The sequence below is a fragment of the Rhinolophus hipposideros genome (assembly GCF_964194185.1).
Source record: "Rhinolophus hipposideros genome assembly, chromosome: 9".
Taxonomy (NCBI): Eukaryota; Metazoa; Chordata; class Mammalia; order Chiroptera; family Rhinolophidae; genus Rhinolophus; species Rhinolophus hipposideros.
The window spans coordinates 2,945,760-2,968,965 of record NC_138055.1 but is presented as its reverse complement, the minus strand read 5'-3'; the positions used below and the strand labels follow the sequence as shown (position 1 = coordinate 2,968,965).

The 23,206-nt window shown below is 56.0% G+C and overlaps 1 protein-coding gene across 4 annotated transcripts; it reads left to right on the top strand.

The window, feature by feature from the left end:
• Positions 1-317: 317 nt before the first annotated feature.
• TTC38 (tetratricopeptide repeat domain 38) lies at positions 318-23,206 on the top strand. Of its 4 annotated transcripts, none has more exons than XM_081060302.1 (14): positions 318-689; positions 1,464-1,541; positions 3,740-3,821; positions 5,198-5,369; positions 6,356-6,529; positions 8,452-8,527; positions 10,729-10,848; positions 13,544-13,603; positions 14,727-14,765; positions 16,163-16,244; positions 18,151-18,316; positions 19,561-19,720; positions 19,936-20,009; positions 22,087-23,205. In XM_081060302.1, the coding sequence occupies exons 1-14, from the start codon at positions 657-659 to the stop codon at positions 22,178-22,180; spliced, it is 1,410 nt and encodes a 469-aa protein (XP_080916428.1). In that variant the 5' UTR covers positions 318-656; the 3' UTR covers positions 22,181-23,205. The 4 variants fall into 4 exon arrangements, with proteins under 4 accessions (XP_080916428.1, XP_080916429.1, XP_080916431.1 ...); XM_081060305.1 differs by having other exon boundaries at positions 609-689; positions 6,356-8,060; XM_081060303.1 differs by lacking the exon at positions 19,936-20,009 and having other exon boundaries at positions 516-689; positions 22,087-23,206.

Genomic DNA, 23,206 nt, shown 5'->3' with positions numbered 1-23,206 from the left:
TCCTTGAGAGGGAAGGGGATGGGACGGGACACCGGTTGGATAACACAGCAGAGCCAGTCGCATGGGATTTGGCCAAAAACGACCTCTATGAATGTGTGTGTGCGGGCGCGCGGGTTCCAGGTGGGACTACAAAGAGTTTGAAAACGACCGCTGTCCTAGGACCCCCTGCCTCCCAAGGGGCACTGCAGGCTGCTCCCCAAAAGGGTTCCCAGTAGGGAGGAGGCTCTGGTGTGTGGGGGAACGGGAGGAGTCGGGGAGCAAAACCGGGCTGGAGGACGGTGAACGCATCCCTCCGCCGGGCGTCAGGCCCCCCCGCCGCAGGCGATGGGGTAGGCAGGCGCGTACACCGAGGCGCGCAGCAAAGCGTGCCCCGCTCCAGGAGGCCGGGTAGCCGGAGCCCCGGAGACGGAGCCCGCGGACCCCCTCGGGCGGACTGGCCACAGCGCGGCGTTGTCTCCGGGCCCGGTGTTCTCCCGGCCCGCCGAGGCGACCTGGCCTCTCGGGAGTGTGGGTCGGAAGCCGACCAGTGAGCGAGCGGGAGGGCGCGCCCCGCCCCCGCAACGCCCCCGCCCTCGCAATGCCCCCGTCCCGCCCCGCCCCCAACCGGAAGGCCGCGGCGCCGCGGTGACCGAGGACCCCGACACCCGGCGCGTACTATGGCTGCTCCCGTCCCGCTGCGCGACTGCCAGGTATGCGGAGGCCCTGCGCCCAGCGGCCCGGTGCCCAGAGACCCCGGGACCTCCAAAAAGGCAGGAACCCCGGCGTGGCACAGCAGCGACGCCGGGCGTTAGTGAGGGGCCCCTGCCTATTTTGCAGATGAGGAAGGTGGAGTTCAGAGGGGCAGGGGACTTGCCCACAGCCACGCGGTACTCAACCCGAGGGGCGGCCGCAGGGCTGGCGGGGAGTGGACATTTCCCTGCCCTGGGGAGTCGCCGGCCAGTCGGCGCACCCCACGCAGGACACGGAGGCAGCAGTTACAGTGAACAGTTCTGACAGTCTCGAGATGTTTCCACTGACCTGAGGGTCCGAATGGTCCTATAAAGTGGGGAGATGAAAGGAGCTGTTTCAGGGCTGACAGCCCACTCTCCCCCGCCTGGCGCTCGAGCGCTAGATCCCTGGTCTGCCCTGGAGACTTCCCCTCCGCCTGCTCAGGGACTCCCACTTACTGAGTGTCTGCTCCCGGGGGACACTTCAGTCACCCCAGATGCGTTCTCTAGCCCATTCACAAAGGCTCTGAGGGAGGACCTTGCCTGAGGACACAGCTAGAGGCCACTAGGATCTGCCTGGGGACCTGGCCCCCTGAGCTCAGCTCTCTCTTGCTCAGCACCATCTGTGAAATCTGGGAGTTCAGGGCCGCCCCGCAAGGCTGAGATCTTCTGTGCTTGGGGGTTGGGGTTCATGTGTGTTTGTGTTTGGAGGGCCACGCGGCGTGAGGCCCTGATGCGCCCTCTCACTGTGTGTAGGCGTGGAAGGATGCTGGGCTCCCGCTCTCAACCCCAAGCAACGAGGCCTGCAAGCTGTTTGACGCCACCCTGACCCAGGTATGCCTGCACAGGGAAGCGGGGCCCCCTCTGTAAAGGTCCGCGGTGACGTTTCGTAAGTTGGTGAATGCTCTTAATTAGGTTTTCATTTTTAAATTTTGGGTGCATCTCACAGCTACCTCTATTCATGCCACGAAGTGACGGGTACTGACACAAGTGTACAGGGAGGCCGTCCTCCCCCCTAACCAGTTGCTTAAATGGACATCCCGACTGACGTTTCATCTGCTCTGCTCTTACGGGGAGTCATGCTGGGGAACGATGGCTGTGAGCAGTGCAGGGCTCAAAGTGTTCAGAGCTTTACATCTTTATCAGCACTTCTGATTTCATAAATAGTGAAGGCCAGCGACCCATTCCTAGCAAGTCTCCTGGGAAACTTAGGTAGAGTGAGGCCTCATGGGAACCATTCTTTTCTTTTGGGGGGCAATATTGGGGAACAGTGTGTTTCTCCAGGGCCCATCAGCTCCAAGTCGTTGTCCTTCAATCTAGTTGTGGAGGGCGCAGCTCAGCTCCAAGTCCAGTTTCCGTTTTCAATCTTTAGTTGCTTTAGTTGCGGGGGGCTCAGCCCACCATCCCATGTGGGGATTGAACCCGCAACCTTGTTGAGAGCTTGGCTCTAACCAACTGAGCCATCCGGCTGCCCCAGACATTCTTTATAATGCTTTGAAGCATCCTGGCGGGGGACCGATGGCTCTGGCCAAACAAAGCCATCAGCCAGTGGCTCAGAAGGTAGCGGATACTTTTTAAATTGCATGGTGACTTTAGTGGTCTCCTGCGATGGAATCTGTGTCCTCTGTACCCCAGGACTGGGCACATAGAAACATCTCTGCCAGTGCCAGGCATGGCTGAGAGGTCCCCCTAGAGGCGGGAGGCGGGAGGACAGCAGCAGGCTCTTTGTTGAGGATGGTCTGTGAGGGTGCTGAGCCCTGCACAGGGGGCCATGCACGGTGCAGTGTGTGTTGGGGGGGAGGTGGCCAGCTGAGTGTTGTATGTGGGGCTACTCCTCTCAGGGTGTGAGACCCTGTATTGGGGCTAATCTGTGAATCTACTGCTCTCAGCTATGGCTGTTCCAGGACCTTCCACCGTATTGCCAGTCATTTCTAACACCAATGAAGGAGCCAACAGTTTTAGAACTAGAGGGTCTCAGAAGTAAGGTCCAACCACTTTGTATGACAGATGGGGAAACTGAGGCCCAGAGAGCTGACTTGTGCAGTAGTGAGCTAGAGAAGGAGTAGAATGTGCCCGGATCTACATACACTGGTAGGAAACTAGAGCCGGTCTTTATCAGGAGCTGTGAGACAGACCACTGCCTACTGACTCCATCCATGCAGCATAAAGACCAAGGAAGCTTCTAGAAACATGAGGGCCATATATGACACAACTGGTGAAGTGCGGTTAGCGTGCCCAGGAGCTCCACTGGGTGCGTTTGAGCTCTGTTTGTGCCCTTCCCACACCTTTTGCCCTCTGGGACCACCTAATTGGTTACACTGCACGTGCCTCAGTGTGGTACCAGCCCACCCACCCCCTGCCTGTGCACAGTCTTTCTTGCGTATTGGCATCTCTGTGCTATCCTGTCTTAGAGCATGGGTTCTTTGAGTCTCTGCACCAATTCCCCAGGGTCTTGTTAAAATATACGTGCTAATTCTGTGTAGATGCATGTTGGACATCTGACAGGACACATTCGCAAATCCAATGCATTATTCTGGTTTTAGGATTTTTAAAAATAGGCATTTGCTTTTTTTTTTTAAAAAAGGACTAGAAACAAATGCACCAAATTGTCAAAAAGGTGATGAGATGACTTTAAGAGTAAGTTTTTATCTTACAGCTTTCAAGGCTCCATCTGACTTTCAATAATGAATGTTTACTGCTGTCCTTTTTCAAAGGAATGAAGTACCCAATGTCAAGGCCCTTCTCAGGGCTGAAGAAGCTGACGTTGTGGGCAGGTCACCTGTCGGGCAGCACCATCCTTTAGATGTTGCTTTTTTGGAAATGGCAGCCTCAGCAGCCCTAGAAAATGTGCTTTGAGTTGCATGAATTCAGTCTTTTCATCTGAGATCCACCCAGTTATGGTTTCTTTAAGTTAGAGTCCAGAAAATACTCAATATTCTAGAAAGAAAAACAAATCATGATTTAGATACATGCCTTCAGTAACGTGGTGAAAGCCTCCCTGGGACAGCTTGGTCTTACCTTTTGTATTGCAGTATGTGAAATGGACCAATGACAAGAGTCTCGGTGGCATTGAGGGCTGCCTGTCCAAGCTGAAAGCAGCAGACCCGACCTTCGGTGAGTGACGCTGTCCTGGTTGAGGGGCCCCTTGTCACCTGTCAGCCCTACTCTGGTTCCCTGACTGAGGGACTCAGCTGGTTGGGGAGGCAGGCCAGGTGGCAGTGACCAGGCTGGCATTTCCATGGAGGGAGGAAGGGAAGATGATGGCCCGTGTTGTGCTTGGAATAACAACTGCTCCCATGGAGATGCCAGGTTCTAGAGAAGGCATCTTTCCAATTTTTTCCCTAATTGTACATCAATTCTGCAAGGAAGACACTGATCCCACTTCTCAGATGAGGATAGTGAGGCTCAGAGAGAGTCAGAAAGGTATCCAAAGCCACCAGCGGATAGCTGGGGAGCTGGGTTCAGACAAGGCTGTCTGAATCCAGAGCCAGACTCATCCCTGGAATACAAGAGGAGGCTCCTGCAGCCTTTCAGGGGGCTAGGGCTTCAGCACGCTGGGGCTGGGAGGGCCCCCGCAGTGACCCACGTGCACAGCAGACATGGGGAGTTCAGCCCAGTGCATTCCAGAACCCCAGGAGCATGGCCCCAGTGTGGGGTGAGGTCCCTGGCCTGGGAGAAGGGCTAAGGAGGGGAGGGAGGGCATCAGAGACCTCCCCCTTCCCACTCTACTGTGGCCAGGTCCCTCTGAGGGCAGGGGCACAAAATGGGGGGGGGGAGAAGGAAGTTGAACCCAGCCTGTGGGGGGAGCCAGGGTCTCTGAGCAGACCCGGGCCCCAGTCAGAAGCAAGAGCCACATAGAGAGTCCCAGCGCTTTGCTTAGTTCCCAGGTCTCCAGCCTGGGCCAACAGCCGAATTCCAAATGCCAGTGGACATCCTGCCTCTGTCAGGGTGGGGCCTAGAAGCCCAGGTAGGACCTGGGGACCTGTATACCTGCCAGCAAGCCTGCTACAAGGGCCACAAGGCCCACCCTCACCCCCACGCTCTCAGTGCGTGAGAGCAGCCAAGATGGAATCGTGGCTTCTGTGCTTCTGGGACCAGCCGCCGACAGCATCTACTGTGTGTCCCCTGGAGGCCCTGTGCTGGTTGCAGTGATAAACCCGCTGATGAGTGAAGCAAGGGGGACGCCGCGGGAGCCCGCAGGCAGTCCCTAACCGGTTTAGCCAGTGATTAGGTGCTCCAGACGTCGGCTCTCACCAGGATGCCCTCGTTAGAAAAGTGTTTGTGCCGTTGCAGGGTGCTTTTAGGGTTGCCGCTCCTCCACGCGCATGGGGAGGGCCCAGGCGGAGTTCTGAACTGTTGGTGGGGGGCGTAGCGCACAGCCTACCTGCTGCCTGGCCTGTCCCTCCTGGACGTGTGGTGTTTATTTCACACTCGGGGCTGGGCTGGGCTGGGCCGTCTGACTCACTAGCTGTTCTCCAACCTCTCACCAGCGATGGGCCACGCCATTTCTAATGGCCTCGTGCTGATTGGCACTGGAAGCTCCGTGAGGCTGGACAAAGAGCTGGATCTGGCTGTGAAGAACATGGTAGAGATTTCCAAAACCCAGCCACTGACACAGCGGGAGAGGCTGCACGTGTCTGCTGTAGAGACCTTTGCCAAGGGGTGAGGGGCCTCCCTGGGCCAGGGGGCTGGCGCCACAGGTTGCCCAGCACTCCTGGAAAGGGGTCTTTGGGGTGTCCTGCCTCCCGAGCCCATCTGATTGAAAATCACATCCTGCCTGCTGCCGTGTTCTCAGCTGACGACCAAATGAGGACATAGTTGGCTAGGATTTTCAATACAGCATTCAAAGCCACTTATTTTCTTTCATTAAATATATTGGTTATCATTTTTGTTATAAAAAAAATAGGACCACATTACAGAAATGTATAAAAGATAGGAGAGAAAACCGTTCCCCATACACTCCTTGTCCTGACATGCCCTTATGAACATCTGCTCATAGCCCTCCAGCTTGTCCCCAGCCTCTGCTGTTCCTGCCACTGCCCCTCCCCCCATGGGCATTCTGATCCTGGAGGCTGTCTCTGCTCAGGCTGGGGTGATGCCCTGCAGAGCTAGGTGACCTCAGCTGTGGTGTGGGGACTGGGGACTTCCTGCAGCTCGTTCATGGTCTTCGGTAGAATTGTCTTCAGCAATGTGTTAAACCAATTTTTTGGCTCTTTGTTTTTGTTTTTGCTTGAATTTGAGAGTAAAGTTTCCCATTGATTTATCAGTTTTCTGAGTCATGAACTAACAGACACTTTTATACATATAGTTAAGTCCCCAATGTCAGTGTTAGGTTCCGTGACTTTAAGCAAAACTACATGCAACAAAACCAATTTTACTACAGGCTGTTGATGTAAATAAGAGTATAAGAGTTAACACCCTGCAGTGTCTCTTCAACTTTATAACGAAAAGATGTTGACTGAAATGACATTATTCGAGGACCGCCTGTGTGCGCGTGTCTGTGTGCGTGTGTGTGTGTCTGTGTGTGTGCGTGTGTATTAACCAATTCAGGGCAAAATGTGATGCTGGCAAGAAACAATGCCTTTTCTGCTCCCTGTATGTGTGACTTATGTGTTCAGTATTTCTGAGGAACTTCTTTGGGCTTCCAGGAACTTTCCCAAAGCTTGTGAACTATGGGAACAGATTCTCCGGGACCACCCGACGGATATGTTGGCCTTGAAATTTTCCCACGATGCCTATTTTTACCTGGGCTACCAAGAGCAGATGCGAGATTCTGTGGCTCGAATTTACCCTTTCTGGACACCTGCCATCCCCCTTAGCAGGTATGTGCCAGTTGGAAATCACCTCATTTCTATTCTTAGTCTCTCTCCTCTGCCCTAAAAACATGGTAACACTCCTGGCCTTGCCCTAAGAAGAGTGAGACTACTGTTGCTATTCTCTGAGCTGTTTAAAGTAGAAAGCCTTCATTTTGTTATTTGATCTCCATCCCATCCTTAGATGAGGTAGGACCATTGTGTATCAGTCAGCACGTGGGAGTAACAAGCATACTGTAGATCTGATTCTCCAAGATGTATTACAACAAAGGCTTATTTCACATACATATCACATGTCCATCACAGGACTGCTGAGGCTCTGTGCCCATGCCATTGTCTCCTTCTGGAATCCCAGCTGATGAAGCAACCACTCTCTGGCTTCACCAGTCACCCCTGAGGGTCTCCGAGTGAAAAGGATACCCTGTCATCCCCAAGTCATTGGCCAGAGCTGACCACCCAGCCACAGGAGGCCAGGAAGTGCATTTGTACTGTGTGCTTGAGGAAGGGGCCCTGGAACAGCCCTAGTGGCCTCTGCACATGGTCACCTTCACTGCATCTCAATCATAGGATTGTTGTGAAGGTCAAACAGATTAACAGATTGGAGAGCTGGATTAGTGGGGGTTCTCCAGAAAAAGAACCACCTGAGAGATTAATTGTAAAGAGTTGGCTCAGGCTACTGTGGGGACTGGCAGGTCCAAAATCCACAGGACAGGTACAGTCTGAAAGGTCAGGGAGAGTTTCTATGTCACATCTGTAGACAGATTGCCTTCCTCTTCTGTGGAGGTCAGTCTTTTCTCTTAAGCCTTCAACTGATTGGGTGAGGCCCACCCACTTCATGGAGAATAATCTACTTCACTCCAAGTCTACTGTTTTAAATGTTAATCACATCTAAAAACTATCTTCGCAAAAACATTCAGACAGTGTCTTACCAAATAACTGGGTACCATGGCCCAGCCAAGGTGACACATCAAAAATAACCCTCACAAGAGCCTAACAGTACTTGGCGTATCATATGTATCGAATACATGTTTAAATGTTGAGGGTTCAGTGACCCCAGTAAGAGCTCGATAAGTATTTCAAAGCAAAGTCTGGAAGTCAGTGCTCCGGAACCTTGTTCTGTGAATAATAAAAGCGAGAGCTTGTCTCTATGCACTGTAGGAAAGATGACATGAGTCTCACATAGAAACTCCCTCGCTCTATCTTGTTTTCACATACTCTCGCAAAAGCACAGGAAAGAACGCCTCTTTCACATGTGATGGCCCTGGGTGCTCAGGTGCCAGGGGTCACAGATGAGGAATGGAAGTATGTATTCAGTCAGCGAAGTGTCTTCAAGCTTATCCTTGGCTGGTCTGAGTGAGTCGGACTGACGGGCTTCCAGCCTCCAGGAGCTGGAGTCTGGGGCACAGTGCTGCCGAGCAGAGAGGCCACTGACCGCCCACGGTCACCACGGCTTCCTGGGAGGCTCCCTGGGCTGTTCCTCCTGATGGGCATCACCACGCAGGCAGGAGTGAGAAGACCCTGGTCCTCCCCAGTGGTGACGGTACGTTGACGTCTTAGGAGGTGGGGTGTGAGTTGCAGAGGGGTCTGCTGTGGAGACAGGGCAGTGGCCAGTGGTACTTGCCTTCTTGGGCTCACAGTACATCGCTTCAGTCTCTGCCTCTGTCCTCATGGAGCTGTCTGTCCCTGTGTCCAAATTTCCTTCTCCTTTCTCTTACAAGGACACCAGGCATCAGATGTAGGGTCCACCCTGTTCTAATATGACCTCATCTTAACTTGATTACATCTGCAGTTACCCGCAGTCTAAATGAGAACATATGTTCAAACGTATCATTTTGGGGGGACGCAATTTAGCCCGTACTGGTTGTTTTGAGGGTTGAATGATCCCAGTCCACTTTTCTTTTTCGTTTAAGATTTTTGCTCTCTGTTTTTAGCTATGTGAAAGGCATCTATTCTTTCGGATTGATGGAAACCAATTTCTACGATCAGGCGGAAAAACTTGCCAAAGAGGTGAGTGGGCCCTTCAAGGTGCCACCCCTCAGGGAGAGGTATCAGGTGAGGCAGAGCGCTCGGGCCACCGCTCATGGGTGACGCCGGCAAGGCCCCTCACCCTGGCTCCTGTGCCTGGCGTAGTGCTGGTCTTTTCTCGACACCCACTCTAGTCTGCTCAACCTGTCTGCAGCAAGGCGTTAATCTCCTCATTGGCCTGATGAGGGGCGAGGCCCAGAGAGGCCGAGGCCAGAGCCCACCCAAAGCCACACAGCTCAGGGGAGGCCGGTGCTCACCAGGCCCCCTGACCGGGCCCCCTGGACCAGCCCTGGCTTCTCAGAACCCCAGCTAGGGCTCTTCCCCCAGGTGTTGCCCGAGATGGCCTCCAGCCCCCTCTCCAGGAGATAGCCAGCACCCTTGGGGGCCCATAGGGCCCATGGGGTCTTTGAAGACTTCTCTGGCTACAGAGATGGATCCCAGACTTGAGCACAGGGTGCTGGGTTCTGGGCTATGTCCCTGAGTCAGGGACTGGGGGCGCTGGGATCCGTGGCCTAAGGTGGTCAGGCACTACCATCTGTGAGGTCAGCCGCAGGAAGGTTCTCTGGAGACCATGGCAGCCTGGCCTGCCATTGGGAAGCATGCGTCTGGGCACCTGAGGGCTGGCAGGACGGCGTGAAAAGCCAGAGGGCGGCCAAAAGGTGCAGGAAGTGGTGGAATGAGGCCCCCCTCTTTGTCCCTTCAAGCCCCTTTCTCCAGCTGTACCCCCTCCTGCAGGCGCCCACACTGTGACCCCAACACCAGCACACCACAGGCGATCATGGGCAAAGCCAGGCTGTGACAGTGACCAGCAGCATGTTAGGAGAGCAGGGGTGTGCTGCACCAGACAGGAGTCTGGAGAGAACCCAAGGAGGTGACGCCTCAGCCATGAATCTGCAAACCGAGCCCCAGGGGCGGGAAGAGCAAAGGGCACTGAGGCTTAGGGCGGAGGTGGTGGGGGCGGGTGCTGGGAGCAAAGGCCGGGCCGCAGGCAGGGCCCAATCTGCTGTGCCTTGTAGACCCAGAAGGAAGTTTGGACTTTGTCCCAGGAAAGCTTAGGAGGAAGCTGGTCAGGAACCCCTCGGAGCAGGTGGGGCCTTAACCTCCCCGGGGCAGTGAGAGCAGCACACCTCCTGGGTCCCTTCACTGGGCTCCAGCACCCCAGTCTGCTCAGCTGCGCCCCTGCCATCTGCTGAAGTGTCTTGGTCCTGCTGGGCTCTGCCACTCGTGCCAGCGTCCTTATATTGTCCCCTCAGGGGCTGGGCTGGGCCCATGCGAGCAGGAGACAGGAGCATAGATGCAGGGTGGCAGGACTTGCTGGGGACGACCTATCAGTGGAAAGGCTGCAGCAGGTGCCAGGCCAAGGGCACAGGTGCCCGGGCCTTCATGACTCCGCCTCTGTGAAAGGCGTGGGGGACTGAGGCAGCGGGGCTAGAGACCTGGGCTCGTGTGGGTCGTCCACAGGACCACTTTGAGCTTCAGCTTACGGCTTCACGCCTGGTGCTTAGTAGGCGCTCAGTAAACATAAGCTGAACACCCAAGTGAAAGAACAATGGCTCTGTGTGGTGAAGGTCACAACCCTTGTGTCCTGCCTGCCCTGCTGGTCATTGTGAGGCTCACCGGTCATGTGAGTGGCTATTCTTAGTAACAACGTCTGAACAAGCCCAGGAAGCCACATTTGTGGTCATCGCGTGTGTGTTGGCCGCTGAGAGCCCTGGAGCACTTGGCAGTCTACACAGCATTGGCACATAGTGTCCACTTCATCTCCATGGCAGCTGGAGAGGAAGGCAGCGCTACTTCTCACCAGGGGCAAAACAGGCCGAGAGGCTGGTTGGCATTTTGCAGGTGACTCAGCTGTATGCAGGAGGCTGTGGGGCCAGGGGATGAGCCCTGGCTTTGGAGACCCCTGTCGTGTGGTCCTGGGCAAGTCACTTACCCTCCCTCCTGAAACTCGGTTTCCTTCTCCATGAAAGGGGCAGTGATACCCTGGTGGGCAGCATCACGCAGGTGGTCAGGGGCTGGGCTTTGCAGTCGTTACTGTTTTGAGGCAGAGCCCAGTCCTCATGCTGGCCCAGCCCCGACATGCGGCCGTCCAGCTCAGGCCCCTTGTGCATAACTTGGAGACGCCTGTCTGGCAACCTCACTAATGCACGTTATCTGGACTCGTTTCCACGCCACCCCATCAGGCTTTATCGATTAACCCGACGGACGCGTGGTCAGTGCACACTGTTGCCCACATTCACGAGATGAAAGCGGAAATCAGGGACGGCCTGGAATTCATGCAGCGCTCGGAAACCCATTGGAAGGTATGGCTCTTGTCCACGGGTCACCTGCCTGGAAAATTCCATCCATCCCCTCAAGTTAAGCCGAGGCTTTCTGGACAGAAGTTATAGGGTGCAGCTTCATTCTGGGGAAACTCCTGTTCTGGAAGGTGTTTCTGTCAAGCCACAGTGTCCCCTGGGAGCCACACACCTCCCAACACCTGCCAGTGTTTTGCAGGTGATTCTAGGGTTGGTCTTGGCCTGAAGCATTTGATGTAAAAGGAATAGATCAGAAAATTACCAGGGAAACAAGAGCGTGGCTCGGGTGAGAACCGTAAGGGCCCTGAGCTGCCTCTGCTGTCACCACCGGCCGATGGGCTCAGCATGGAACCCAAAGAGTGCGTTCAGGGAGCCGATGGGGGTGACGACGAAGGTGTGTGTCTGCCGCCTGCCACGTGGGGGTCGGGGCTCTTGTGGGGCCGGGATGCTGGGACCTCACTGCTCCCACTCCTGGCGCCCCAAGCTGTGGTGGCCCCCCACCCGTGTGCTCCTCTTGTCCTGGGCTTGCCTCTGGCACACAGCCTGGCCACCTGGCCATGTGTGGTCTGCTGCTCTGCCCTTCTCTGTGCCATGGTGTGTTTCCCAGGAGAGCAAATTTCTGCCCGGGCCTGGACTGAGCAACAGATGGTCAGTGAGTGAGCAAACCAAGGAGAGACCAGGGTGCAGGCAGGAGCAGGGGACTGACTTAGTCAGCGTGTCCCTCAGCAGCTCCGTGGCCTAGGACCTGCCACTGAGAAATACGGACAGTCCCTGACTGACGATGGTTCGACTTACGATGGGGCGAAGTGACACACATAATAAATTACACAAGACAGTCAACACTTTATTATAAAATAGGCTTGTGTTAGATGATTTTGCTCAACGACAGACTAACGTAAGTGTCTGAGCACATTTAAGACGGACGAGGCGAGGAGGTTCTTCGGTAGGTTAGGTGTCTTAAATGCATTTCGACGTACGCTATTTTCAACTGGGGTGTAACCCCATTGTCAGTGAAAGAGCATCTGTAAGTTACAAGAAGGCAGATTCCTGGCTTCTTCAGGAGTGGTGTCAGGTAGAGCCGGCAAACAGGTGTGAGACAGCCCCATGCAGTTACATTCAGACCTTCCCAAGGGTCCCCAAGCCCTGCGGAGGGGAGAGCCTGGGAGCTCCTGGCGGGGCGCTGCCTTGGGCTCCCCCAAGCAGATACTGCTAGTTGCTGTGGGAGCACTGAGTCTGGGCGGAGGGAGCAGCGTGTGGCTTCATCCTTCCAGCTGAGGCCAGGGCCTTGTCCAGGCCGAGCCGAGGGAGGCAGGCGAGGCCTGGCCGGGATCTTCCAGCTCATTCCATTTGCATCCCTCCCCCAGACTCTGGTTTTGCTAACCTTGGGTGTTGGAGGCCTGGTTCTACCCTGGGCCAGCAATGCGACCCTTCTGAGTCTTGGTTTCCCCATCTGTACACCTGGTATTGTGACAATTGTGAAGCCCTTGACCCCAAACAATGTAAAATGAGACAGCGCAGCCTGGCTGGGATCATTCCCAATGGGGTCTCGTCACCTGATATCTGCGTCTGCCCTCCACTGTGGCTTCTGACAGCCTCTGGTCTGGCAAGACAGCGCTGGGTGGATGGTGTGACCTGGGGCTCCCTTTCCTCCTCCTCTACCTGCACCAGGCGTTTGGCTATCGGCATGGAGCTTTATCAAAGCTCCAGTCTGCCCCAAGCTGTGCCCTGCCCCGGGGACCCCCCTGGAAGTCCAGCCCAGACGTCCTGGTCCTGAAAGGGCCTGGTCAAGTGGAGTGAGCAACCCCCCCGCAGCACACGAGCCACACCCCGACAGAGCACTGGAGGGCAGGTAGAAACCCAGAGGAGGCATCCAGCCCAATCGGGCCTGTCAGGGAAGTGGTCAGGGAAGGCTTCCTGGAGAAGGCAATCTCTGAGCTGAGTAATGAAGGATGAGTAGAAGTTTGCCAGATGAAGGATGGGGACACAGAGGGTATCCCAGCCAAGGACCAGCTTGAGCAAAGGCACCAAGGCCCTTGGTGGCTTGTGAGCGAGAGGGGAGCCAGGAAATTTGGCATCCCCAAGCACAGGTACAAGGTGGATATGGCCACAGAGGAGGCATTGTCCGTTCCTCTTTTCACGGGAGGTAGCTTCCAAGCAGACAGGAAGCATCTGCAGTAGCCTCGTAGAGGGAAGGGCTAGTGTGCATGGTGGGGCCTGAACGTACCAGGTGTGAACCCCACTCCCCTAAGTCTTTGACCTGCACACTTCAGCCCTGGGCTCAGTGAGCCTCGCAGCTTTATCGGGGTGTCCTGTGCTGTTCGGACACAGAATGGGCCTCTGCAATTGCAGGATGACTTATTACTCATTTTCTCCACTCCACACCCACAAAAGACGAGGCTTGAGAAGCTGAATGACCTCCTCTGCATGGACTCTGGTTCTCCCGCCGTCTGTCTCGGGGGCTGACAAGTTGCCAGCCTCCCCTAGCCTCAGTTTCCTCAGTAAATTCAGGCATGTACGTGCCGTCCCTCAGAGCTGAAGGAGGTAACATGGAAAAAGCTGGCACAGACCAGCCTCAGAGTGGGCAGGAAAATGTTTCCCACACTGACAGGTGTGATGTTCTACATGGGCATGAAACAACATCCGTTCTTTTTCCCCCCGCAGTCTGTCAGAGTTTTCTCTAATTCTCTCATTCTTTCCCCAGGACTCTGATATGCTTGCTTGTCATAATTATTGGCACTGGGCTTTGTATCTGATTGAAAAGGTAAGATGACCGCTGTCTTATCCTAAAAAGATGTCCAGAGAAATGTTTTTCTACCCTTCGCTCTACGTTATATTCTGTGGAGTAGTATTTTGTGTTTGCACGTTTAAATGGTGTCCTCATTCAAGAGAGCATTAGTGTTTTCACGTAGCTTTTCAGGCTTAAACTACTTTAGGCATTTTCTACTGTGTGGACTTGGAAATCACATATATTGTGTGCAATTGGTGGAGACAATTGAGACCCAGTGTCTCTTCGCTGCCAGAGTGAATTGTTAAGCCCCCAACTCACAGATTTTACCTGTAGAAGCCATGAGACCCTCCAAACGCTCTTTCCCAGGGGAGCAAGGTATAGGGAATACCCTGGTCCCCAATGATTCTGCCACTGGGTCCCATTTATAAGGGTGCTCCTTGCAGTGCTGTTTATCATACAGAAAACCTAGAAGCTCCCTAAATGTCCAAAGAGAAATGTTTGGAAGAGGAGGAGCCTGTGATGACATGAGAATACAGTGGTACCTCGGTTTTCGATCGTCTCTGTTGATGAACATTTCGGTTTACGAACGCTGTAAATTTTATGTATCTATGGTATCATTTGATAGTAAAATTCAGGCTAAATTTGCAGGTTTAGGGGTTGATTCTAAAGGTCTGGAATGGATTAATCCATTTGGCATTACTTTTTATGGGGAAACCGTGCCTCAGTTTTCAAACATTTCAGAACTCAAATGGCCTTCCAGAATGGATTACGTTTGGAAACTGAGGTACCACTGTACACTGATACAATGTCTAGAAGAAAGCAGTGAACCCAACCGAATGTACAGTAAGGGAAATAGAGAAAAGACTAGAAGAAACACAGGAAAGAGTTCGCAGCGTTGGACAAATACTTCACAGGAGAAGTAAAGCTTTGACAAGCCTTCCCTGTGGTGGCAGACGCCGCTTCCGTGTCTTGTACACGGGGGGAGGCGCCCAGGGCAGAGTGGGCTCCCCGGCTCCCATTTCTGGGTCGGCGTCCCTGCACTGCCCATCCTTCTCTGTAACGTGCTGGGGGCCTCGGGGCGCCCATTTTTGGTGCATTTCTCAATATTAGATCTCACCTTCTCCAGGTATTAATCATGGGAACTTCATTTTCCCAGGGTGAATATGAGGCCGCCCTCACCATTTACGATGACCACGTAAGTCCGTGTTTGCACTGTACTCAGCTTCCTGGGGCGTTGTGGCTTTTAGTCTCGAACAGAACTTTGAGACCATCAGTCTCGTCCCAGCCAAAAACATCCGCTGGAGTGGGAACACGCTGCTTGCATAAGACCTCGTGGGGTGAATGTTTGCCAGAGTGGTGGTGTACCCAGAATGGAGTGAGGACATTCAGGGTTCTGTTCACCCCGTGGGCGTGGGTGGAATTATGCGTCCACATTGTAGATCTCACACTTTTCTCCATTTTCTGGAGATCATCCATCTTCCCATAGGAACTTTTCATTGTAGTAAAAGATACATAACAAAAAAACTGGACCATTTGTAGGTGTACACTTCTGTGGCCTTACATACACTCGTGTTGCCGTGTAGCCATCCCCACCAGCCACCTGAGAACTTTTTCAGCTTTGCTAACAAAAACTCTGTACCCACCAAACACTAACACTCCCACTCGCTAGATATGCTTTTAAGAGAAAAAAAAACACCTTAGTCAGAGCTCCTGGGTACCCCAGGGTGGACTTACTGACAGAGGCCTGGGATCACACAAATGTTTGTGATTTGGGGGTCTAACCACCCAGTAATGTTTCCTTGCAGTCATCCTTTTGAGCTATTAGGATTTTGAGGTGTGAGGTGTAGACCAGCTGACAATCTAGAACCGTGAACGGGAGAGACGGGTCTCCTGCAAGTGTGCTGCAAGCCTGGGGGGTGGGAGGTGACAGATGCCAGGGCCCAACGTACACTCCCCCAGGCAAGCTCTTTCTTCAGGTTTACACCCGGAATCGTCTGAGCCTATGGCCCCAATAGTTGAGGCGGAGGGAACAATGGTGGTGGCTTCTGCTGGCGGCAGGCTGGCTGTGTGCAGGCCGACTGTGTGCAGGCCCACTATGTGCAGGTCCGCTGTGTCCAGGCTGGCTGTGTGCAGGCCTGCTGTGTCCAGGCCCACTATGTGCAGGCCCGCTGTGTCCAGGCTGGCTGTGTGCAGGCCCGCTGTGTGCAGGCCCGCTGTGTCCAGGCCCACTATGTGCAGGCCCGCTGTGTCCAGGCTGGCTGTGTGCAGGCCCGCTGTGTCCAGGCTGGCTGTGTGCAGGCCTGCTGTGTGCAGGCCCGCTGTGTCCAGGCCCACTATGTGCAGGCCCGCTTTGTCCAGGCCCACTATGTGCAGGCCCGCTGTGTCCAGGCTGGCTGTGTGCAGGCCTGCTGTGTGCAGGCCCGCTGTGTCCAGGCCCACTATGTGCAGGCCCGCTGTGTCCAGGCCCACTATATGCAGGCCCGCTGTGTCCAGGCTGGCTGTGTGCAGGCCCGCTGTGTCCAGGCTGGCTGTATGCAGGGCCCACACATGACCCAGACAGGCCCCCTCAGGCCCCACCTTCCTGTCTTCCAGATTCTCCCCAGCTTGCGGGCCAGCGGTGCCATGTTGGATGTGGTGGACAGTTGCTCCATGCTCTACCGGCTGCAGATGGAAGGTAGCCAGCCCTCTGCTGTCCCCTTGGCTCCTGTCCCCTGTCCCCTCCCACACAATGAGGGGTTGGTACCATGACCTGGGCCTAGGGCTGGGCAGGAACTCATTAGCGAGGCCCTCCGGGTCCCGCTGCAGGACGTGGGATGGTGTACCCAGCTACAGCCCTGACTGCCAGTTCTGTGGCTGCTTCCAGCCGGCCTGAGGGCTGCCACTGCCCTTTCTTCCAGTTCCCACCACCTCTTAGTGTGTACGCCTCAGTCTCCGTGCCCATGGTGGCACTTGCCGTTCCCACAGTCTGCCCACCAGGCCTGCGGGCACAGGTGGCACCTAGCCGCCTGTCTCTGGATGCTGCCTCCTTTTCTAGAACAAGGCGGGGAAGAGTTTCTCAACTCCCCGGGATTTCAGAGAGGTTTCTCAACATAGTCACGCCGTGCTCTGCAGGTAGCCAGGACGGGCTTGACCACAGCTCTGGGGGCTGTGGAGGGCTTCTAGCCAACTGCTGGTGTGCCAGTTGGTTCTCCTTCTCCCCCAGGCCCAGCAGAGCTGAACCTGTACCCTAGGCCCTGGGTCAGCAGGGCAATGGGGCGTGGGGCTTGGGCAGAGCGAGCCATTTCCAGAGGGTTCCTGGAAGGCTTCCTAGTAGAAGTGACATGTGAACCATGGGAGGGTGCTTAGGGTTTTACTGGGCAGAGACGGAAAAGGATGTTACGTGCAGAGAGCAGCCTGTTACGGGGACAAGTGACTGGAGGTTAGGGTCCGTGTGGTCAGATGGGGGACGAGTGACTGAAGGGTGTGGTCAGATGGAACACAGGAGACTGCGAGGTGTGGGGAGCCAGGAGCCCACGGGAAGAGCAGGTTGAGGAGTCTGGATTTTATCCGGGTCCTTGAGGAGCCTGCGAGAGCAGGGAAGGGCAGGCTCGGACCTGCCTCTGAGAAAGGTCCTCTGAGCGTGGGGGCTGAGCCAGGGCGGCTGAGGCTGGAGGAACAGTAAGGCCAAGGGGATGGTAACGGGGCCAAAGGTCAGCAAGGAGGCTGAGAGAAGAGCAAGGAAGTCAGGTACCCTGAAGGAGCCCTGGGGACCTGGGAGGGGGCCAGGGGATCGGTGAGGAGGCAGCAGTTCCGTGAGGACGCTGCCACATCTTTTAGGCTGGCTCCTGGACGTCCAGGCGGCAAGACAGGGACACTGAAGCCTGGGCTGGCAGTAGGCCTGTCCCTTGTCCAGCCCGAACTGCCCCGAACTGGTGGGGGCTGGAGGGAGGGCAACTCAGAGGCTGGGAAGTGAGGTGGGGGTGCCAGGGGCAGGTGGAGGAAAGAGAAAGGCCACTCACTCCCTCACTATACAGACTGGAGACTCGAGAGCCATGTCCATTGTTGACTGGCTGAGAAATGGCGGTCCAGGGCAACAACCTGTGGTTATGGAGGTGCCCACGGGAGAAGTAGGAAGAATCCAGTCACTTCCAGGAATTGGGAAGACAGGAGGTGGGAGGTGGTGTTGGAGAGTGGAGCAAAAGTGGGGACTGTTTAGAGTTGAGAAATCTAGACACAAAGGTAGAAGGAGGCCATTTACTAATTTGCAGATTTTTATCAAGTCTCTACTAATGTATCAGGTGCCTTACCAACAATGACACTGGGAGAATTTAAAAAGTGGTTTTGGGGTTTGTCAAGGGGCCAGAGACTTCCCTTAATAGCCTTCAATAGTTTTTTTAAATTTGCTTTCTACATTATGCATCAGTTCCTTTTATAAGGAAACAAAGTTAACATAAACTTGGCCCAAAGGCCTCAGCCCGGAGCCGGACACTGCTTGCCAGCGCTGCTCACCTGCCCGGCCTTCTTACCTGGAAAGGATCAGCAGGCCTCCCTGTACTCAGGAGCCTCACGCCAGGCCTGTGGTGTCCTTCCCATGTCCTTAGGGGTGTCTGTAGGTAAGCGGTGGCTGGATGTCCTGCCTGTGACCCAGAAGCACAGCCGCGACCACATCCTGCTGTTCAATGACGTGCACTTCCTGATGGCGTCCCTGGGAGCGCGGGACTCCAGAACCACACAGGAGCTGCTGACCACCCTGCAGGAGGCCAGCGAGTATGCCGAGGGGTCAGGCCCCTGGGAGCCCCTGCTGCCGGGAGGCTGGGGTTGGGGCCCTGTGGGTGAGCACAGCCTTGGGAATGCCCACGCAGGACTGCTCGCAGATGTGTGCCCCCAGGTGTGTGCCCCCAGGTGTGTGCCCCCAGGTGTGCACTTCCTGGGTGGGCGTACCCTGCAAGGATGCCGTGGTTTCCCCCAGGACACACAGATGCCTCTCTGTCCCCAAGGTGGGTGTGAGAGCCTCAGTGTCACGTGGGCAGCTCCCACGGAGACACAGTGGGGTCCTGGAACGAGAGGGACCTGCTGCTGATAGGATCTTAGATCCTGGATAAGCACTTCTCTGCTCTGAGCCTCAGTTTCCTCATGTGCAAATCAGGGGCACTGCCTGCTGAGGCAGGCTGGGAGAAGAGTAACATGCGGTGACCCACCTCCCTGGCGTGCTTCCTGGCACTGGTGGGAGCCATTTCCTATCATAGTAGAGGCCAGAGGGACCCCGGGCGTGGGGTCCTCCGCAGCCCATGTCCACCGGAGAGGCAGTCACCTGCTTCTCCTGCCTGGAGGGCTAGAGCTGTGGGAGCTGTGACACGTGCAGTTGGTCCTGGGGTCTGGTGACCATTGCCAAAGCTCGAGCAGGGCACCACCACCACTGCTTGACCTGCACCTCCTCACGGGCAAGGTGTGCAGTTAGAGCTATCCTTTCACCACAGGGAAGGGCCAAGGAGCCAAGAAGCACTGAGTATTTGATCCTTGCTTTTAAGATAGGCTTGGAGTTGGCTGCTACCTCCGGCCTCCAGCGCTCACGGCCCATATCAGCCGGCACCTGAGGCCAGTGGGGAGACATGGCCATTCACTCCCAGTGTTGGTGCCAACTCCAGTGCCAGGCTGTTACCTATATTGCCTATAATTCTCCTGACAGCCTGCGACTGTCACTCCCGCTTTACAGATGAGCAAACTGAGGCCAGAAGTGGGTGTCCAGCGCAAGGCCAGGTCCCCAGTAAACTTGAGATCTGCCCAGTTGAACTGAGTTTACAGCCCTGTTCTCCCCCCTCTCCGGCTGCTTCTCTTCTGTCAGCTCACCTGATCCACGTGCCTACTGTGTGCTGGGCACAGTGCCAGACGCCAGGCCGAGAACGTGACAGCCCTTCCCTCAGCAGCCTGAGCCAGGCAGGGAGACAGGTGTGCAGTGATGGGGCAACACGGGCGCCCTGCAGGCTGCTGAGGGCACCTTCTCGGGCTGGCAGGTCCCCGAAGGAGAACTGTCAGCACCTCCTGGCCCATGACGTGGGGCTGCCCCTGTGCCAGGCCCTGGTGGAGGCTGAGAATGGGAACCCTGACCGCGTCGTGGAGCTGCTCCTGCCCATCCGCTACCGGGTCGTCCAGATTGGAGGCAGCAATGCCCAGGTGAGCCTCTGGCCTCGAGCCGGGCTGCATCCAGGCGTCCTCATGCCCGGGAGCGCCAGCCTCGCCGCGGTATTGTGCCCCCAGCGTGGGGGTGTCCTTGCCTTTCACACCCCCAGTAAGTGTGTCGCTGAGAACAGGCTGGCCTGCAGTGGGGTAGGGGTTCCCATCCTTCATCCCACATCACAGGAGCCTAACTTGCCCAGTTGACCTTTTAGAGAGACGTCTTCAACCAGTTACTGATTCACGCGGCCTTAAACTGCACATCCGGCATCCATAGGAACGTGGCCCGGTGAGTTCCTCGCTCACGTCTCAAACCTGGGCTTGGGACGTTTTGCGGGCAAAGCTGCCTCTCTCACATGGGGGTCTCCCCGTGGGCTTCCGGCGTGCCCAGAGGCTCCTCCCTCCCTTGGCCCGAGGTGGCTCCCGCCTTTGAGGCTGTGGAGATCAAGGTCACGGGCGTGCTTACCTTGGCCAAAGGAGACCAGCCGCCCCGAGGCCCCCTCTCCTGCCCTCCCCAGCCCACTCCTCATTTTAGCCATGCTGAGCTCTAGTTACCCAAACACGCCCTGCTCTTTCAGGGCCCATGGTCTTTGCACGTGCTGTGCCCTCTGCCTTGAATACTCTCTCCTTTTTCACTTGGTTGACGTCTACTGATCCTTCAGGCCTCAGCTCACGGTCTCCTACCTGACTCTGCTGGGTGCTGGGGGGGAGTGGTGAGCAGGCAGACGCAGGCCCTGGCTGCACGGAGCTTACCTCTTACGTGGTAACTGACAAATATCTGTAAAGCTGCCACGAGGCCGGGCTTATTGCTCCGAGAGGCTGTCAGGGAGGCACTGAGCAGGCAGGTGCCCCACGGAAGCAACTGTCGAGGGGAGGCCTGAAACCAAGCCAGTTTAACGAGGCCAGAGGTGTTCTGGTTAGCAGCAGGGCCTGGAGGGGTATGGCTGGGGGGTTGAGGGTATCAGGGTGGGGGCGCCCCAAGAAGAAAGCTCTGAGAAGCCCAGCCATTGTCTGAAGCCTTGGTGCTCCCACACCCGGCTCACCTTGCCCCACATGGGGTGGCCGAATTCTTTGCTGGCTTCTGCATCCGCCCTGTGCCCGCTCCTTGGCCGAGTCCCTGTGCCCTGCTGGAACTCCATGGGGAAGAGGGAAGAGAGGAACTGCTGTGTACGTGGTGGGCAGGACAGCTGTCAGGAGACTCAGCGAAGCTGGAGGCCCTCGGCCTGGCCTTGAGTTCAGGTGGAAAGCACCAGGGTGTAAGCGCAGGTTTGGGCGGCCCGTGGTAGGGGAGACCCAGCTGCCCCGACAGCATTTCCAAACCCAGCCACACAGGTGTTCATGATGAAGCAGGTGTGGACGCACTGGAATTGGTTCAACTCAGAAGTATCTTGGACACATGCCCGTGTTCTTCACCCATCCACGGTCATATGTAAAAGCCACATGCATTTCTTTAGCGGTGGAGCCCCTTAGAGAGCTCCAGGCCCTGGCGTGGATGAGACTGGTGCCTCTGGTGGCAGTTGGGCGGGAAAGTGGAGCTGTTAGGGCTGAGAGGAGGGCTGAGGGCCTCAGCAGGGGCTCTGGGGTGGGGTGGGGGATGGAGGTGCCCCACAGCAGGGCATCTGCCCCTGGGAGTGCTGGGGGCAAACAGGTGCCATGGGCAGCCTGGAGCAGACGCTGACCATGGAGGGGGAGCCCGCTGTATCAGGGTGACAAATGTGCCCCCTCCAAGGGCCCCTGGTCATCATCACGTAACACCTGTGGGGCCGGCTGTCAGCTCAGCTCCCATCCCCACGAAGATGGGAAACGCTCAGCCCCTGCCCTGGTGCCGTCACCCTGAGTGCCAGGCCCAGCCCGTCAACCCCACCCTTACCCTTAGAATCACTGTTGTCAGTTGTTTGACGTCTTTCCCTTAAACGGTTTCGATGCTTGCTTTCTGTAAATTGGGGTTTTTCTGCCCTCTTTTCTTCTGCCACTCACTTTTCTCAGTCTCCGCTGAGGTTCCCACACCCCTCCCCCACAGATGCGCTCTCCCCTCTTGTCCATGAGTTCCTGAGCAGACAAGGCCACAGCGACGTGCTTACCCGGGAATTCGAGTCACTGGACGTGTCACGGGGACAATGTGAAAATCCTGATCCTCACACCTCCCCTTGCCCAGCACACACCTTGTCTTTGGGCCCCGCCAATTCAGGCCTCCTACCTCCCGGCCTCTATCCACCCTGTCCCCTCTGCCATGGTGCTTTTCCCTCTCCAGCAACTTGGGAAGAGGAGTGCATCCTGCACGCCCCCAGCCCAAGCTGCCTGTGTCCCACCATCGGCCCCCACATCCTTCCAGCAGGTTCCACCACAGACTGTATCTGTTTCTGCAGGAGCCTTCTGATGGAGCGTGACGCCTTGAAGCCCAACTCGCCCCTGACTGAGCGGCTCATCCGAAAGGCAGCCGCTGTCCACCTCCTGCAGTGAGCTGGGCCTGCCTCCTCCCAGCCCTCAGATCCGAGGCTTAGGAGACAAGCCTGTTTGTTAGGCCTGTTAGGGGTCTGCGGAAAGCCGGGTACCAGCAGCGTTCCAGGAAGAGGGGACACAAACCAATTGTAAATGTGATTCAGAATCTTCTAATCCTTGTTAAGAGCCAAGGGGCAGGTCTACACAGTCAGAGGCAATGCTGGTGCTGCTGTCACCTCTGCCTCGCAAATTGTACTTTCCCAGGGGACTATTACACTGGTCTTTCAAGGCTTGGGAGCAGGGATGGGGTGGGGGTGGCTCAGCTCGGGGAGGAGAGTCTTCACTGCCCCGGGGGTTCCCCCTACACCAGGCTGCCCCTGAGGTAAAGCCATTCTTCTGATCCTATTCTAGACAGGTTCTGTTGTCCCTTTTGGGGTGAGGATACCGATGGGGACAGTGACTTGCCCAGGGTCACAGTTAGTGGAAGCCCTACTGAGATTCTCCTCACGCCCCTGTCCTTCCTGGGACAGGGGACCCCATCTCTCAGCCTGTGGCCTCAGCCCTCCTCACAGAAGCACAAGCCCATGGTGTCTGGAGAGAAGTCAGCCAGCTTTGGAGCCATGGGTGGCACCGACCGGGCTTCATTCTAAACTGCACATTGTAAAGGGGCCTCGGTACATGGTTCCATTTGTCAACTGTGACGTGAATGACAGATGCAGCGCGCTGAGCTGGAATGCTTTCTGGGGGGTGAGGGTTGAGGTCAGGGGTTGCCCTGTTGTGGCAAAAACCAAAGCACTGTGACATGTGACTTCAACAAGATCTGAGCCAGTTTTGTAAGTGCTGCCTCGGCTCCTGCTTCGCCACGTCCCTCCTGAGCAAGCCACTTGGTGCTGCGTGAGGGGGATCCCAGCCCACAGCTGTTTCTCAGGTGCCTTCGGTGGGAACTGAAGTTAGGGAGGAATTCACCAGGACAGGGACACGCAGGTCTCCTGGGAGGCAGCAGAGGCCTCTAAATTCCTGGGGTTAAAATAAAGTGGTTAACTGGCT

What these genes read in the sequence shown, in the direction of transcription:
- TTC38 (XM_081060302.1), top strand. Translation starts at nt 657, where the DNA reads ATGGCTGCTCCCGTCCCGCTGCGCGACTGCCAG. An exon ending in AGCAGCAGACCCGACCTTCG is followed by an intron (nt 3,822 to 5,197) that starts GTGAGTGACGCT and finishes ACCTCTCACCAG; the next exon opens with CGATGGGCCACGCCATTTCT. An exon ending in GTAGAGACCTTTGCCAAGGG is followed by an intron (nt 5,370 to 6,355) that starts GTGAGGGGCCTC and finishes TTGGGCTTCCAG; the next exon opens with GAACTTTCCCAAAGCTTGTG.